At 50.0% G+C, this 18,964-nt stretch overlaps 1 protein-coding gene across 26 annotated transcripts in view; it reads left to right on the plus strand.

The window, feature by feature from the left end:
* LOC140388298 (contactin-4-like) overlaps positions 1-18,964 on the plus strand; it is a 3,617,424-nt gene that overhangs the window by 2,668,288 nt on the left and 930,172 nt on the right. For all 26 annotated transcript variants that reach the window (XM_072472208.1, XM_072472210.1, XM_072472213.1 and 23 more), the window contains 2 exons: positions 2,855-2,991; positions 3,486-3,615. In XM_072472208.1, the coding sequence (XP_072328309.1) occupies positions 2,855-2,991; positions 3,486-3,615 (267 nt within the window). The remainder of the gene's footprint in view (positions 1-2,854; positions 2,992-3,485; positions 3,616-18,964) is intronic.

Here is an 18,964-nt window from a genome sequence, read left to right on the forward strand (position 1 = left end):
CCAGACGCTGGCGCCATTGGCGCCGGCGCTGGTTGGGGGCTGCTCTACTCGGATCTCCCGGAGATTCTCCGCCCGGGATGGGCCGAGTGGCCGCCCAAAAAAGCCCGAGTCCCGCCGGCGCCGCTCACATCTGGTCTTATCCGGCGGGATCTCGGCGCCCATCCTGTCGGGGGTGGCCTGGTTGGGGGGGGGGCTCCACCGTGGCCTGGTCCGTGGTTGGGGCCGACTGATCGGCAGGCTGGCCTCTCCTGGTGGGGACCTCTTTTACTCCACGTCGGCCCCTGTAGCCCTACGCCATGTTGCATCAGGACCGGCGTGGAGAAGGAACCTACCGCGCATGCGTGCATTCGCGCTAGTCTCAGCGCGCATGCCCAAAACCGCGGCACCCATTTGACGCCGGTATCAGCAGCTGGAGTGGTGTGGGTCGCTCCAGTACTGTGCTGGCCTCCTGTCGGGCAGAGGATCGCTACACTTAGCGGTCCGATGACGCCGTCGTTAAACTCTCCAGTTTTTACGACGGCGTCAACACTTTGCCGTCAGATGGGAGAATCCCGCCCCTGATGCCCAGGCAGGAGGTCAAGCGAGCACCTAATATTTAATTTTTTAAACTTTTAAGCAAGTATACAGCCGGCATCCACTTCAAGCATCTCTGTGCCCTCAGTGACATTGAGATGCCAGTGTTACAGAGAGTCTCATTCTTCCTGTGCAGATCAGCATGCTGTGGCAGTACCCATTCAGAGTGATGCCTCATTTGGTTCTCCTAGAGGTTGGTCATTCTTTCTCAATGGAGGTCATATCATAGATCATAGAATTTACAGTGCAGAAGGAGGCCATTCGGCCCATCGAGTCTGCACCGGCTCTTGGAAAGAGCACCCTACCCAAGGTCAACACCTCCACCCTATCCCCATAACCCAGTAACCCCACCCAACACTAAGGGCAATTTTGGACACTAAGAGCAATTTATCATGGCCAATCCACCTAACCTGCACATCTTTGGACTGTGGGAGGAAACCGGAGCACCCGGAGGAAACCCACGCACACACTGGGAGGATGTGCAGACTCTGCACAGACAGTGACCCAAACCGGAATCGAACCTGGGACCCTGGAGCTGTGAAGCAATTGTGCTATCCACAATGCTCCAGTGCTGCTCGTGTGGTGTGGAGGTATAAGATGGTACAGGCTCTGTGAGCTCTCTCCCTGCCAAGGAGGCCAGCGACAACTGTGATGGAACATTCAATTCTCTATCTTTAATAGGCCCGATTGCAAACACAAAAATTAGGACAAATCCAGCCTGGCCAATTACCGCCCTATCAGTCTACTCTCGATCATCAACAAAGTGATCAAAACTATCCTCGGCAGCCTATCAAGCGGCACGTTCTCAGCAGTAACCTGATCACTGACGCTCAGTTTGGGTCCTGCCAGGACCAGTCAGCTCATTACTTCATTACAGCCTTGGTCTTAACATGACAAAAAGAGCTAAACTCAAGAGGTGAGTGAGGTGAGAGTGATTGCTCTTGACATCAAGGCAGAATGTGGCTGAGTGTGGCATCAGGAGCCGTAGCAAAACTGAAGTCCATGGGAATCATTGGGAATCTCTCCACTGGTTGGAGTCATACCTACCACAAAGGAAGATGGTTATGGTTCTCGGAGCTCAATCACCTCAGTCCTGGGACATCTCCACAGGGTAGTGTCCGAGGGCCAATCATCTTCAGCTGTTTCATCCATAATATTCCTTCAATCATAAATTCAGAAGTGGGAACGGCCATTGATGATTGCACAATGGTCAACATAATTTGCGATGACTCAGATATTGAAGCAGTCCATGTCTATATGCAGCAAGACCTGGTCAATATTCAGGCTTGGGCTTATGAGTGACAATAACATTCGGACCCACACAAGTGCCAGGCAAAGACCATCTCGAGCAAGAGAGAATCTAACCATCACTCCTTGACATTACCATCGCTTGTTGCCCAACTATCAATATCGTGGGGATTACCATTGACCAGAAACTAAACTGGAGCAGCCATATAAATAGTGTGGCGACAAGAGCCAGTCTTTATGTTAGCTTTTAACATTACCCATCCTCTGCAGACAGATGTTGACAATGTGATGAATTTAAACAATGTGACTGAGTACATTTTTGTTACTGCTTTCATTGTTTTCATTGCTTGAAAAACATTTCTGGCTGTCAACCATTCTTCTTTTCATTTTTTGAAGATTAGTTTAACATATTAATACCAAGATGTTTTTTTCTCTGTCGGCTCATCTGACAAATCGCACATTACATTTTGGATCTGTACACTACTTTAAATAGGACCAAAAATAAATGGAATTGCATAAACGTTGCTTGACATTATAACTTCAAAAGCAGCATGTATCAATGGAGCAACAGAAGCAGAAATAGATAGCTGATAATGCTGGAAATGTACTTTAAGGTAATATCTCTTCGCTAGGTGCAGGTTAAATGCTAATCGGTAATAAAGTAGTAATTTATTGCTAACATTGAAATGTAATGAAGTGCCATAGTTTTCTCAGTTCATAGTGCAAAGGAAGTGGGCATTAACAATCTTTGATAGATTTTTGTCGGCAGTATTTTCTCTTTCAATTAAATTGCATAGTTCTTAGCATCACATCACAAAGATTGAGCTGGAACTTTGGCGGTTAGACTGTCATGGCTGCAGCTTTATCTTTTTTGGAATTCTGACAGGATGTTGCCTGAGGCAGGGGGAAATGCAACTGAATTAAAAATATATTTGTGACAAATTCCAATGTATAACATCTGTTTATTGCCCTGTATTTTCTGCTTGGAAGGATTCGCATTTTAAACTTGTCCTCTCTCTTACACACAATACAGCACGGCCTAACTGGATCCGCAACCTAACTGATGCTTATGTGCCAATCGGAGAAAGTCTGCAGTGGATTTGCAAGGCAAGTGGAGAGCCAAAACCTTCCCACACATGGCTGAAAAATGGTGAACCTCTTATAATAGAGGTAGGATATTGTACTAAGTCATCTCTGTATTACTGCTGTAAAGTAATTTAGAGTGAGCATACAGGAGCCGATAAATGTTAATCTGTTCTTCTGATCCATGGTGATGTTCCTCATAGATACAAGCTTTGAGCAGACAGTGGATGTGTTTAAATTACATCCATTCCAGCAAGAAATGAAGTAGGGAATAGTAGAGTTATTAGCGTGCATGTTCTTTTCTGATATTAAGCTGAACTCATCAAATGTAGCATTACAATTACTGAAATGTCAGGATGAAGTATTACTGGTTTTTAATCAGTGGAATTACTAAAGGTCATCCCTTCAGAACATGATACGCCCAAGCAACCACAGAGGAAATTCTCACGTAAATGACTCGGAGCGCTGTGTGGAAAATAACCAAGCAAAATAAAAACTTTTCACATTAAAATTGTGTTTTTAACAAGATAGTAAGTAAAGCATAATGGAAATAAGAGGCTTCATTGTTTTCTAATTTGCAGGAAAGAATTCAAGTTGAAAAAGGAATGCTTAATATCCGCGCTGTTAACTTGTCAGATTCTGGCATGTATCAGTGTGTAGCTGAAAACAAACATGGAATAATTTATGTCAGTGCTGAGCTTCGAGTTATGGGTAAGAATAATTTAATTCCCTGATTATTGCACTTATGCTGTCACAGATTTACTTTTGCACTGTATGTGTCAATGTTTCAGGTACAGTCTGGCTGTAACAAATATGATTTTTCAACAGTTACAAAATTGAAACTCTTATCCACTTCAATTACTTTAAGCAATTTTCCCTCTATATAATTATTTCTTAAGTTCCTATATTATGCCAAAAGAACTCCATACATTAGTCCTTCAACCAGAAGTTGATCAGTGTTATACTCTATATTTGACAGTAGGGGAAGGAGAGAATCACATCGCATTACCGTTTCTTACTAGAGGAGAAGATTCACAGAAAACAATGATCACAAAATTTGACTCCCTGGTGCCCAGTTGTTCGTTGTTACTCAGCCTGTTTTCCTCCATAATGGCATGCGGAGCACATACCATGTCTGATGCTAGTTCCTCCAGATGCCATTTGGATGAGCGCATTAGTGCGCACACAGTGAGTGCCCACTGGAAGTATATGGAGCAGGCATATCATGACGTCAGTCAGTGAATAACACTGATTTTATGCCAGCGCAACTGTTTTGAAGCTCAATGCCACAGATAACGCCATCTCTTAACATCACACAGAGAGACACACATTGAGTAGCATGAAGGAACACCCACCAGCGCTACTGAAAAGGATCATCAACTACTTACAGTTTTTTTTTCTTTTTTTAAAATAGTTCATTTTTTCCAATTAAGGTGCAATTTAGCATGGCCAATCCATCTACCCTGCACATCTTTGGATTGTGGGGGCGAATCCCACGCAAACACGGGGAGAATGTGCAAACTCCATACGGACAGTGACCCAGAGCCGGGATTGAACCTGGGACCTCGGCGCTGTGCAGCAGCCGTGCTCATCACTGCGCCACTGTTCCGCCCCAGTTTTTTTTTTTAAGTCACTGCGATCTACTGCCTCTTGTTGTGATTGTAGAAATGTTTGGTTTATTTAAATTTATTTTTTTTAAAAGAAAAAAAACTGTAAGTCGTTGGTAATCCCTTTAAGTAGTGCTGGTGGGTGGTTTGCATGGTTATTTAATGTTGCTTAAGTCTACATGGAGTGGTGCAACATGAGCCAAAGAACTTTGTCCTAGATGAGTTGCATGACTTCAGCCTGAGCTTCCACTGCGGCACTCCGATGTCAGTTGACTTCAGCTTGTGTTGAATAGGAAGCTGAGACATTTGCCACTAGATGTTGCATCATAGTTTAGTCTGCAAGTGTTCTGTTGGAGTTGGCCGGCACTTTTGTGCTGGAGAAGATGGGCTCCCAGATCTGCCAATTTGATGCTGATTCCTCCATGCGACAGCAAGAGGCTCTCTAGCAGGCCTACCAATGTATTAAGCTTTTCAGTATGCATACCCATCTGTTCCCTTCTGTCAGCTACCCCATTGAAGTCCTCCTCTGACTCCTTTACAACAATACTTGTGTGTAATCTTGCCCTCTGGCGAGGTGGGACCTGTGAAATGTAATGAATTTCCCTTCTCCCCTGCCATGGCTGCAGCCCACTTGCACCTGGTGTCTCACCACATGTAGAACTCCTCTGCAAAGCATCCAATAAAATACGTGGTGTGTCAGTATCAGAGCTACTGTCTGCTAGTGTGAGAGCGAGTGGTGGTATTCCTTCATTAGCACTGTTTTCTTGCTTATCCACCTCCTTTTCTATTCATCACTGCCTGACCAGTTTGCAGTTCTTGGGTATCTGAAAAAGGAAAGGCAGATGGTAGAATTGTGATGAGGGGAGTAGGAACTTGTATATTTACACCATTTGCATTTGTAAATACGAATAGATTGTGGGATGAGGAGGAAGTAAGGAGGAATAGATATGAGTGTATCATCATTTTAAATGGTTCCAGTGGCAGCCCTGGACATGGCCTCAGTCATGATTGCTCCAATAATGGTGACTTTAAGATTGCATTCTTTTGCTTATTCATCCTGTTACTTTAAACACTGGAGTAGACAGGCATTAGTTGTAGCAATTCAGACATCACACCACACAATCCAGTGGACGCGGTTTAACAGCCTCAACGCCCCTGACCCGGGACGCGACAAGGCAAGTAAATCCTGTGAGAGGCCTCTCATGCGAGATTTACGATGCTCATTACGCCTTGCAAGATCCAATGAGATCTCTCAAGGCATTGTGATCTGGATCCACCCTCAATGGGCAAAATTGTTCTTAGCATCCTTCCTGTGATTTAAGGGAGATTCCCCTGATTGTACTGGGGGTGGGGAGGGAATCGGCCCCCTTCCCAGGGTGCCCAATTATTGGGTATTTGATGATTCTGCTTCTCTTCAGTGATGGGGTCTCCCCGACTGGGGCTGGCAAAATCAGCCTTTTTTTCAGTAAAAATGGGGGAAATGCACTGTCCTGGATGTGGGGAGGTGATGGGGTGGGGGGGGGCGGTTTGAGAGGTGCAGGTCTGTGTGGGGTGTGTGTGCACTGGAGGTCCTGGGATATTGATTTCTGTATGTCGGGAAGTGCTGGGCAAGGCCAGGTCCAGGGCTGTGCCTGTGTCCTGTTTTCCCTGGAGCTTTGGATGTCCCTTCTTGAAGCCGTCGATTAGGGATGTCTGAAAGGCTGGGTATTACTTTCTGGTGCACCGAGGCCTAGGGTTGAGCTGACCATACAGGATCAGGATTCAGACAGACCCGTGAACTATAGGGAGAAACCCTTAATGTCCTTGACAAGAAAGCCAATACATCCTGATGCAAGATGAAGTAACATGACAAAGCTGTACAGCCACAAAGGAAAAGAACACACACTGACAGAAGGAAGAGTACGGAATGTCCCCGACCTCAGAAAGAGTTTGGAGCAAGACCCAGGGAGCTTTGTCAAGGCACCAGGAGTACAACCCTCCAGACTGAGACTTTGGGATGGCAGATGTACGAGGATATATATATACAATGGGGATAAACACTTGGGGAGAGTTGTAAAGCATTAACATCAGAAGTACATGATGCTGACCGTAATGATGATCTGACATCACATGATCAGTCACAGATCTAGAGGAAGAAGTTCCAACCTTGTACAGAAGGCTTCATGTGTGGATAATAGCTGTAAATAAAAGTTATGGTTTTAACAAACTCCGACTTCAAGCAGCTAACTTTGGGAGAATAGACCAGCTCCAAAGAACCCCATCTGGACCCTGAAATAATGCTGCACTCCTCAAAAGAACAATTGATTTGCTCAATAAGATTCCATATTGATAACATTCTAACCTCGACAATCAATTGATTTGATGGTTTGTTTATAAATTGCAGCGATAATTTAGAAATACACTGAAGAACAAGATTGATTTCAGCCAGATTTTCCACACCACTCCCCAATGTTACATAGATTCTCAAAAGTGTAACTAATAGCTTCTTGTCGCGAGTGAAAAATATGATACTGTGACGGTTTTAAAAGAAGCTTTAAGGTCAGAGTTATTTCTGGATAATTGGTTTCTTGAGAGAATGGAGGGATGTGCAGTATGATGGTTACAGCAGAGGTTGAGCTGGGATCAGTTCAGTGGGCAGATGAAAGACATGGCATTTAAGGGCATAGTGGCAATTAGAATCTTTCTTGTGGCTTTGTTGCAGGGAGACAGTCGTATTTTTAAAAAATGGTAAATAGGAATAACATTTGTTTTGATGTATTTGAGAGCATTTGTTTTCTTGCTGGTGCTAATAAATTGCCAATTAATAGGGATATTGAAGGCATCTAAATAACAACGGAATAGAAATGTCAAAAACCCCAGTAACTTTTTTGATCTACTGACTTTTCGATAATTATATTAAACTATTCCAAATTCTCTGCTGTAATTTTACAGTACTTTCATATTTGGTTGTTATTACTTCAATAAGTATTGGGAGGTTCTGAGATATTGCAACACCTTTAGAGGATGTATTAGTGCAAATTAACTTAAGTTTCTTGAATAACATTACTGTTGTTTGTTTTCCTGGAATTTCCTATTCAGTACTTAAAGATTTTATACATCAAATAGTTTATTTTATTAACCTCTCCCATTGGTAAATTGATGAAATTTTATTTTAACGAATAAATTAGGAAGAATATTTTCTCAGTGTACTGGAAAGGTTATTTGTTCTCTTCTAAGAATGGCCTTTGGATAGGCAGTGCAGCAGCTTATAGGAAGAGCATTATGAAGTATTGTAATAACTTTGGACGGAAGAAGAAATCAAGCTTGGATTTATCAACCTTGGTGAAGTGTGAATTACGTAAAGGGTAGTTCATGTCTCGTGAGCCAAATTGACTTTCTTAAAGAAATACAGCAAGTTCTCGTTTTAAGTTGTCCTGTTTTAGTCATTCTGCTTTAACTTCGGTCAGTTATGTTACTTTGAGTAAAATAAGCTGCTACTTGGTGTAGGCGCTGTTCAAGAATACTCCAGACTTCGAGGTAAGTTGAATGTATTTATTGAGCAATTAACAAAGCTCCTAAATGAGTTCTACACTCTACTGATATGACTCTAGTAACACAGTACACTCTATTAACTACATGAACTTACTCTAGACCACATGTGATGGTGTGACGGTGATACTTGCTACACACGTCTTGCTCTCTAAGTTTCTGCCAGTGAAAGGGGAAGAGGGCCTGTATGTCTTTGTGGTATTAGAGGTATTACGGTACCTGATAGGCTGGAGCACCATTGGTGGAAACTGTATGCTTTCTATTGGCGAAGATATATGGTAGCTCCGCCCTGCTAGGCGGGGTAGAAGAGCCCGTGCCGCCCCAGCAGCCTTCATTCTGTACCTGAGCTGCTGGGGAAACATCTAGTTTATTAAAGCCTTCAGTTGGACTACAACCTCGCTTTAGTGGTCAATGATCGTGCATCAATTTAATAAGCTAGTTTTAAAAAAGGATGGAGCTCCGAATCAAGCCAGAGTGTCTGCAACTCAGCCCCCACGCAGTGAACTCAGCAGCAATCTTCAATCACTGGCTGGCGTGCTATAAAGGGTATCTCGGGACGGCCGGAAACACACCACCGGAGAGCAGAAAATGCAAGTCCTGCACTAAAGGGTGACCCCAGAGATTTACCCCCTCATCGAGGAAGCGGAAGACTTCAATGCTGCAATAGAGCTGCTAAAAGGACATTATATTCGCCCGGTAAACCAGGTCTACGCCCAGCACCTGCTTGCAACAAGGCGACAAACCCCTGGGGAATCGCTGGAAGAATTCTACCGTGCACTCCTGGCGTTGGGGAGAAACTGCAGCTGCCCGCAAGTTTCGGCGAGCGAACACACTGAACTCTTGGCCCGGGACGCTTTCATGGCAGGTATGCTATCCTCACAAATTCGCCAGCCACTGCTAGAAAAAGACACTCTAGGTCTCAAGGAGGCACGGGCTCTTGCCGGCTCCCTGGATGTGGCCTCCAGGAACTCCCGTGCTTACGTTCCCGACCGCGCGGCAGACCCCTGGGCAGCGTGGAACCCCTCCGCAGCCAACCCGAGACATCCCCAAACCCCCCACAAGCCTGCACTGCAAGGCGGCCTGGCAACCCCGGGGGGCCCCGCTGCTACTTTTGCAGGCAGGCCAAGCACCCCCGCCAGCGCTGACCGGCCCGCGCATCTACCTGCAAGGGATGCGGGAAAAAGGGCCATTTCGTGGGGGTATGTCAGGCCCGTGCTTTTGCCGCAGTCTCCAGCGGCAAATGCGGACTGCCACCACAAACTTCTCCACGGTCCCCATGCGGCCAGCGGTCGCCACCATCTTCCTATTCCAGGGCCACGTGCGGACACCGGGCGCCGCCATCTTGTCTTGCCGACGCCACGTTAGATGTATGGGCACCGCCATTCTGTGCACCCGCAGCCATGTGCGACCAATGGGAGCCGCCATCTTGGATGAACCCCCAAGACCCCAGCTCGGCTGACCACGCACTGCCCGAAGATAACTGTCAACTGCTGTGATTAGCCTCGGTGACCCTGGATCAGTCCCGGCCTCGAACTCTCTCAACTGCTACAACGACTGTATTCATCAACGGGCACGAGACGTCCTGCCTAATTGACTCTGGGAGCACGGAGAGTTTCATACACCCCGACACGGTAAGGCGCTGTTCTCTCCTCATCTACCCCGTTAATCAAAAAATCTCCCTGGACTCTGGTTCACACTCAGTGGAGATAAAGGGGTTTTGCGTACCTCAGTCCAGGGAAGGGAAATTTCCGTCTCTACGTCCTTCCCCAACCTCTGCGCGGCTATACTCCTGGGTTTAGAATTCCAGTGTAACCTCCAAAGTCTGACCTTCAAATTTGGCGGCCCTATACCCCCCCTTACTGTCTGCGGCCTCACGACCCTTAAGGTCGACCAGCCTTCCCTGTTTGCGAACCTCACCGCGGATTGCAAACCCGTCGCCACCAGGACGGACCTTTATTAGGTCAGAGGTCCAAAGGCTACTGAGGGAAGGGGTCATTGAAGCCAGTAACAGCCCCTGGAGAGCTCAAGTAGTAGTGGTAAAGACCGGGGAGAAGCATAGGATGGTCATCGACTACAGTCAGTCTATCAACAGGTTTACGCAGCTGGACGCGTACCCTCTCCCCCGCATATCCGACCTGGTAAACAGGATTGCGCATTATAAGTTCTTCTTCACAGTGGAACTCAAGTCCGCCTACCACCAGCTCCCCATCCGCACTAGTGACCACAAATACACTGCCTTCGAGGCAGATGGGCGGGTCTACCACTTCTTAAGGGTTCCCTTCGGTGTCACCAACGGGGTCTCGGTCTTCCAGCGCGAGATGGACCGAATGGTTGACCGGTACGGTTTACGGGCAACATTCCCGTATCTCGATAATGTCACCATCTGCGGCCACAACCATCAGGACCACGACACCAACCTCCGAAAATTTCTCCAGACCACAAAAATCCTTAACCTTACATACAACAAGGATAAATGCGTGTTTAGCACCGACCACCTAGCCATCCTCAGCTACGTAGAGCGAAATGGAGCTATAGGCCCCGACCCTGAACGCATGCGCCCCCTTATGGAGTTCCCTCTCCCTCATTGCCCAAAGGCCCTGAAGGGTTTTTCAGTTACTACGCCCAGTTGGTCCCCAACTATGCGGACAAGGCACGTCCCCTGATCCAATCCACAGTTTTTCCCCTGTCGATAGAGGCCCGCCAGACCTTCAGCCGCATCAAAGCAGACACTGCAAAGGCCACGATGCACGCCATCGATGAGTCCCTCCCCTTCCAGGTCGAGAGCGATGCATCTGACATAGCTCTGGCGGCCACCCTCAACCAAGCGGGCAGACCAGTGGCCTTCTTCTCACGTAGGGCAGCACGGTAGCATTGTGGATAGCACAATTGCTTCACAGCTCCAGGGTTCCTGGTTCGATTCCGGCTTGGGTCACTGTCTGTGCGGAGTCTGCACGTCCTCCCCGTGTGTGCGTGGGTTTCCTCCGGGTGCTCCGGTTTCCTCCCACAGTCCAAAGATGTGCAGGTTAGGTGGATTGGCCATGCTAAATTGCCCTTAGTGTCCAAAATTTCCCTTAGTGTTGGGTGGGGTTACTGGGTTATGGGGTTATGGGGATAGGGTGAAGGTGTGAGCTTGGGTAGGGTGCACTTTCCAAGAGCCGGTGCAGACTCGATGGGCCGAATGGCCTCCTTCTGCACTGTAAATTGTATGAAATTGTATGTATGAAATTGTACCCTCCATGCTTCCGATATCCGCCACTCCTCAGTCAAAAAGGAGGCCCAGGCCATAGTAGAAGCTGTGCGACATTGGAGGCATTACCTGGCCGGCAGGAGATTCATTCTCCTCACTGACCAGCAGTCGGTGGCCTTCATGTTCGATAATGCACAGCGGGGCAAGATAAAAAACTACAAGATCTTGCGGTGGAGGATCGAACTCTCCACCTACAACTACGAGATCTTGTATCGTCCCGGGAAGCTAAATGAGCCTCCTGACGCCCTGTCCATGGCTACCGCACAAGTGGACCGCCTCCTAGCCCTCCACGAGGACCTCTGCCACCCGGGGGTCACTCGCTTTTTCCATTTTGTCAAGACCTGCAACCTGTCCTACTCCATCAAGGAGGTCAGGACAGCCACCAGGGACTGCCAAATCTGCACGGAGTGCAAACCGCACTTCTACCGGCCAGAGAAAGCGCACCTAATAAAGGCTTCCCGTCCCTTTGAACGCCCCAGCATGGACTTCAAAGGCCCCCTCCCTTCCACTGACAGCAACACGTACTTCCTGAACGTGATTGATGAGTACTCCCGGTTCCCATTCGCCATCCCATGCCCCGACATGACCGCAACCACCGTCATCAAGGCCCTCCATAGCATCTTTGCACTGTTCGGGTTCCCCGCATACATACATAGTGATAGGGGGTCCTCCTTTATGAGCGACAAACTGCGTCAATTCCTGCTCAGCAAGGGCATCGCCTCGAGCAGGACGATCAGTTACAACCCCCGGGGAAACGGACAGGTAGAGAGGGAGAACGGAACGGTCTGGAAGACCGTCCTACTGGCCCTATGTCCAGGAACCTCCCGGTCTCCCACTGGCAGGAGATCCTCCCGGATGCCCTCCACTCCATCCGGTCACTGCTTTGTACCACCACCAACCAGACACCTCACGAACGTCTCCTTGTTTTCCCCAGGCTGTCCTCCTCTGGGACCTCGCTCCCGACCTGGCTGGTAGCACCTGGACCCATCCTGCTCCGAAAACACGTGCGGGCGCACAAGTCAGACCCGTTGGTTGAGAGGGCCCATCTGCTCCATGCTAACCCCCAGTACGCCTACGTGGCATACCCCGACGGCCGACAAGATACGGTCTCCCTACGAGACCTGGCGCGCGCCGGAGCCCCACACACACCCCAGCCACCAGTCCCACCCTCCCTCCACCGGGGCACCTTACAGGAGGATCGGTCCTTCCGCCGGCCCCGTCTAGGCCCCCCCACCCACCGACAGGCGCTCCCTTCCCAGGTCGCCCCACCAACGCCGTCTAGGGGTGCCGAAGCTGCCATGGAGATCGAAGCCATGCTCCCGGAGTCACAGACACCCGAGCCTCCACCAGAGTCACCGCCGAAGCTCCGACGATCACAGAGGACGACCAGGGCCCCCGATCGACTGATTGCTTCATTTTAAGTTGTAAACTGTAAACTGAATGCTCCATTTTAAATTGTAAACTGTAAACGTCTTGCTGCCCAGGTTTCTGCCAGTGGAAGGGGAAGAGTGGCTGTCTTTGTGGTATTAGAGGTATTACGGTACCTGATAGGCTGGAGCACCATTGGTGGAAACTGTATGCTTTCTATTGGTTAAGATGTATGGTAGCTCCGCCTGCTAGGCAGAGTATAAGAGCCCGTGCCGCCCCAGCAGCCTTCATTCTGTACCTGAGCTGCTGGGGGAAACATCTAGCTTATTACAGCCTTCAGTTGGACTACAACCTCGTTTTAGTGGTCATTGATCGTGCATCAGTCTTGTCTTTTATAGTGGTCATGTGATGCCCTCTTTTGGTGATGCCACCGCTGGGTGTTCTGATTACCCATTGGTTGTGTCTGGTTCTGATTACCCATTGGTTACATGTCTGCATATAATTACAACCGGGAGTTTGGATTTGAGGTTGTTTCACGTTCGGCCTGACTTTAGGCCTCATGTCCCAATTAAGGCCACTTCCTGACACTCCCTCTTAGTGTTGACCCTCTGTTGCACCCTTGCTGCCAAACCTCCACCTTACAGCATCTTCAGCTTATGGCTTACCTCTTGCAAGGCAAAACTGTTCTTCCTGCCTCTCAACCATTAATCTCCAGATCTTTAGTCATAATGAGGGTTCGGGAGTAGCAGTGAACACTAGAGACAGGGGGCGAAATTCTCCGGTATCGGCGTGATTTCCGCCGACCGGCGCCAAAAACGGCGCAAATCAGTCCGGCATCGCACCGCCCCTTGACCGGCCAAGCCCTCACCTTGAGGGGCTAGGCCCAAGCCGGACTGATTTCTGCCCCGCCAGCTGGCGGAAAAGGCATTTAGTGCCCCGCCAGCTGGCGCGGAAATGACATTGCCGGGCGGCGCATGCGCGGGAGCATTAGCGGCCGCTCACGGCATCCCCGCGCATGCGCTGTGGAGGAAGTCTCTTCCGCCTCCGCCATGGTGGAGACCGTGGCGAAGGCGGAAGGAAAAGAGAGCCCCCACGGCACAGGCCCGCCCGCGGATTGGTGGGCCCCAATCGCGGGCCAGGCCACCGGCGGGGCATCCCCCGGGCCAGAATGCCCCGCGCCCCCCCCCAGGACCCCAGAGCCCGCCCGCGCCACCTTGTCCCGCTGGTAAGAGAGGTGGTTTAATCCACGCCGGCGGGACAGGCATTCTAGCAGCGGGACTTCGGCCGGAGAATCGTGGTGGGGGGCCCGCCAACCGGCGCGGCGTGATTCCCGCCCCCGCCGAATCTCCGGTGCCGGAGAATTCGGCAACCGGCGGGTGCGGGATTCACGCCAGCCCCCGGCGATTCTCCGACCCGGTGGGGGGTCGGAGAATCTCGCCCAGGAAGTTGGAGATTAATTGAAAGGAAAGTTCCACAGATACCTGGAGGGTCAGGAAGCAGCAGAGGCTGTGAACCAAAGGATTGGCAACATTGGTCAGGGAGTGGGATGTGTCCTGAGCAGTTTGTTTGGCAAGTAGGATTGATGGTGAGCAGGAGAGACAGTAAGTGAGAGGTAAATAAAAAGTTTACAGGCTTCTTCTTTATGTTAAAATTTATTTTATTTTAAACGTTATCGCGAGGGGCTGGTTTAGCACAGGGCTAAATAGCTGGCTTTTAAAGCAGACCAAGGCAGGCCAGCAGCACGGTTCAATTCCCATACCAGCCTCCCCGAGCAGGCGCCGGAGTGTGGCGACTAGCGGCTTTTCACAGTAACATCATTTGAAGCTTACTTGTGACAATAAGCGATTTTAATTTAATTTAATTTCATTTACCAATATTGTAATTTAGCAATATGTAGGACACGATAACAGACTCCCAGAGATCTAACCAGCCCCCCAAGCAGGAGACCACGCCCTTTAGCACACCTATTTAAAAATGGGAAGCTAGCGTAATGGCCGCTGTCGGGATCGGAGGTGGCGAGCAGCCATTTTCAAAATCAGGCATGAGACTCGGGAACGTGGAGCTGCTACCTCAGTGCTGGGTGCGGTGGGCGGGGAGAGACAAGTGTTATTGCCGAGCATTCCAATCAGACTGTGAGCCCTGAACACTTTTTCCTGAACCCTGGAGATGTCAACACCAGAGAGACAGCACACAACAATCAAACACTCTCGAGCTGGGCTTCAGCATTGGGGATATCCCCGTGACAAGAGGGTGAGTGTGTGAACCTGGGGAGGGTATCTGAGCTCGATCCTCCTGTTGTTCCTGACAGGGATCTGGGGTCTGGGATCTCGGGGGCCCTGATGTAACCGGGGGGGCGGGGGGGGGGGTTCATGTGCAGGGCGGGGTCTCTCGGACAAGTGGCTCTTGGATAGCAGTATTAGAAAAGGTGGGACACATAAGGGTATGGGAGGCTTGGGAGATTTGAGGGTCCCGGGCTGGAAGCCCTAACTGATTGGCGGTCTCTCCCCTCTCCAATCCCTCACTGCTATAACAATATGGATGGTACTGCTGACCCTGCAATGGCAGCCCTCGCGATGCTGGTGGCAGCTGAGGTGGTCAAATGCCGGAGAAGGCAGCAGCAGCATCGACACAGGCCCGAGGTGGGACCCCATCTGCAAGGGGCCACCGCACACTTGCAGACCCGGCCACCCACAAGGCCGGGGAGAGACCCAGAGGAGAAGGCCAGCGACGGCCTAAGGTGTACAGGCGTTATTGGTCTTTGAGGAGATGTCAGATATGCAGCCTTGTCTGAAGAGGATGAGAAGGGCCGGACCACGAGGGACTGGAGGGCAAGCCCGGGGTGACCCATGAGAGCAGTCGGGGAAACGAGGATGGGCGGCTGCAAGGGTGTGGCATGCCTGGAGGGCCAGGGGGCAGGAAAGCCCTCAAACTCACCCACTTCCCATAGGACGGTCAGTCAGTCATCTCACCCCTCTCCCATCCTTCTCTCTCCCCCCCCCCGTCACCTCCTCCCCGACTACCCTGTTTCACCCTCCCAGGTTCTGCGTAACATCACGTCAGGGTGATGGGCCAGTGTCAGCACTGGCAGCAGGTCACTACAAAAGGCAAGTGAGTGATGATAACCCGCTTTGAGGTTAGCTTTGGTGCTCCTCAGCCTGTGACATTGTCTAACTCCTTTCTTTCTGCTGACAGCGTGCGCACCCCCATCATCTACACATGGTATGCATCGGAGGCTCGTGATCTTGAACCAGTGTGGCCAGGGCACAGGGGTGGGAGGAGCAGAGGGCAACAGAAAGTGGAGGTGCAGGCCAGCCTGCTTGCAGAATAACGTAACAGAGGCTTCACAGGTGTAAGTTGTTTCAATTGTGCACATTCCAAATTCTAACTATCCCAACCTACCAATGGTGCCCCTTATCCCCAGTGCCCACTCATTGATTCTCAATCATCTTCAGCTTCTGTGCTCTGCAGCTATGTCTATGTGTGTCCCCAGGGTGCACATCGGAGGCAGGAAGGAGGCAGGAGGATCACCTGAGGAAGGAGCAGTGCTCCGAAAGCTAGTGTTTGAAACAAACCTGTTGGACTTTAACCTGGTGTTGTAAGACTTCTTACTGTGCTCACCCCAGTCCAACGCCGGCATCTCCACATCATGGCTACCATCGGATGCAGAGGCAGCCTTCTGCTTTTTGTGCTGTGGTCTTTGATGCCCCTGGTGGTCATCCTCTGGGTGACCTGGGACCAGGGGGATCTGGTCACTTTACCGATGACCCTGGCATTGCTGTGCTACCTTGTTCTGCCTGCTAACCTTGAGAGACATCTGGGTAAGGAAGGGAACTTGGAAGAACTGAAGACTGACGTCATACCCATGATGGAACTCTCCAGGTTGGCCTCCAACTCTCCCTCCTTCTGGAGGTTCCCATAGGGCCCTCGAGCACTCCATGGGTCCTATCGCATCCGGCCTTACCAGCCCTGGAGCCTCCCATTGTCTGTACCATGGTGTCGATACCCTCAGCGATGCTCCTCGGTGACTGGGACTGGAATGCGGCAATGGGAAATGCCATCGAGGCTCTCAGCCATGGCCGTCATTGTGTGAACCATGCCTTGGACACCACCACTCATGGCGCTGATGTCGTGCTCCAGGCTTTCCACTGCGATTGCCACTTTAGCAGTGTTGGCCTCGGTGTCACACAATGTCGGCATCATCTCCTGCGCCAGTAGCCTTTGGGACTCCTCCAATCAGCTATGCAGATGCCGGAGTGTCGGCGACACCCCCTCCTGGATCTCACGGCCATGTCCTAGCATCTACATCAGCTCCAGAAAAGCTTATCCAGAGGCTCGGCATCTGACTAGTACCCAGCTGAGTCCTGGGATCCAGCGGACATTCGACTGCTGGCTCTCTTGGCTGTTTCTGCCTCTACATGATGTGCATCAGCAACTCTGTGGTGCTCACCAGATTGTGCCCCAGAAGCCAGTCCGCTAATGTCACCCACTGAGGTGTGTGTCTCTGCGCTGCGGAGGGTGGGGGTGATAGCTGTGACACATTGATGTTGGCATCCTCGGAGCTCTCCTCCGACGTGTTCTCTTGGAAGGCAGGTTGGGGGGGCCACCCGGATGGACCAGCCCCATCTGATGGAGATTCTGCGAGAGTAAAGGACATGTGGTCAGTGAGAGGGAAGAATCATTTTGCCTGGCATGCACAACTCATTTGAGCCAGATTATCTGGATGAAGGTACAGTGCATCTTCACCTCTGCAGTACAGGATGGTGACTGCTCCATCTTCGGTTAAACCTGCGACCTCCAGGATCTGTTCCTCATAGGAGGTGAGAATTCTGATGCCCGGCACCCCGCCTCTTGTCTAGTCCCTTTCCTGTCTTTTATGTGTTAACCTCTCCTGCGAGGACAAAGAGAGGCCACCGTGAGCCCCTTAAGCACCAGGGGGAGTCTCTAGCAGGCGACATGTGTGGGTTGTGCTGGTGGGTGCCAGGGTGTGCTGAGCAGGGGGTGGTTTAGGGTGTTGGCCGCCAATGCATCGTTTGGGTGTGGGGGGGTGGATGTGGAGATCAGGGGGACGGCAGGCAAGACCAATGCCAGGGGACTGGTGCCAACCCACCCATGCGGCCCGGTGGAGGTTGTTGGTGGTCTTCCTGTGCTGGAGTGTGGTCCTTCTGGTTACGCTGCCCGAACTGACAGCTGCTGCCACTGCCACTGCACCTCTCTGGGGAACCCTTCTTGCCTCCATGGCGCCCAGCAGCCTGGCCAGGTCGGCATCCCCGAAGCTTGGAGCAGGTCTGCGGTGGGATGGCTGTGTGCTGGCTGGAGTGTGATCAGGGGAGCGGTTTCTGAGTTTCTTGTTAGCGGGGAGCTGCCGAATGCAGTCCAGGCGAATCAGCTGGCAGGATAGCCATTTCCGCTGTGAAGGGGATCATTTTTGGCATTAATTGCCGTTAGATACCGGTTGTGATCTCCCATTTCAGCCGTCGGGAAGCACCCAGGAAATCGCACCCGCTACAGCACTTAGTGCTTCACCCATTAGATCGCGCCCAAAGTATTTAAACTTACAGAGAAGGTTTCTGATGGGGTTCCGCAGGAGAGACTTGTCGCTGGAATGGAAGATGAAGTATTGACCTTGTTAGGGGATTTGTGAGGCAGTAGGAATAGAGAGTAGGGATAATGTTTATGTACTTGTTTGGAAGGAAGCGACCAGTGGTGTTCCAAAATAATCTCTGCTGGGCGCTCAATTATTTTCTATATTTATTCATGTCTTGGATAACAAAACAGAAATCCATGTGTTTTCCAGGGATCAGTAAGACATAAAAATAAGAGCATAAAATTAGTAAGAAACATTCATGAATTTAGCGCATGAGCAAAATGATGACCATTGCATTTCAAAATAGATAAATGTAGGGTTATCCATCTTGAACATAATAAGGAAAGATTTTGTTGTATTTTTTGTTGCCTCCGCAAAGAGAAAGTATCAGAGGTGGCACGTGTCGAGTTTGTATAACTAGTGCAAGGGGTTTATTTGCAAGGTGCTGCTCAAACAGGGTACAAGCCCGCAAAACGCTCCGATTACGTCATTGCATAACACATGACATGACACCAGCCAATGGTCTTAATCTGATACATTACAGATTTGAGTATTAATCAAATGGTGACCAAGCTGAGAACAGTGGCAGTCCAAAGCGATTTAGTAGTTCACTTACGTAGTTCATAAGTTCATAAAATATAGGAGCAGAATTAGGCCATTCGGCCCATAGAGTCTGCTCTGCCATTCTATCATGGCTGATTTGTTCCTCATCTGCTACCTACAATG

The sequence above is a fragment of the Scyliorhinus torazame genome, chromosome 13 (genome assembly GCF_047496885.1).
Source record: "Scyliorhinus torazame isolate Kashiwa2021f chromosome 13, sScyTor2.1, whole genome shotgun sequence".
NCBI classification, from domain to species: Eukaryota; Metazoa; Chordata; class Chondrichthyes; order Carcharhiniformes; family Scyliorhinidae; genus Scyliorhinus; species Scyliorhinus torazame.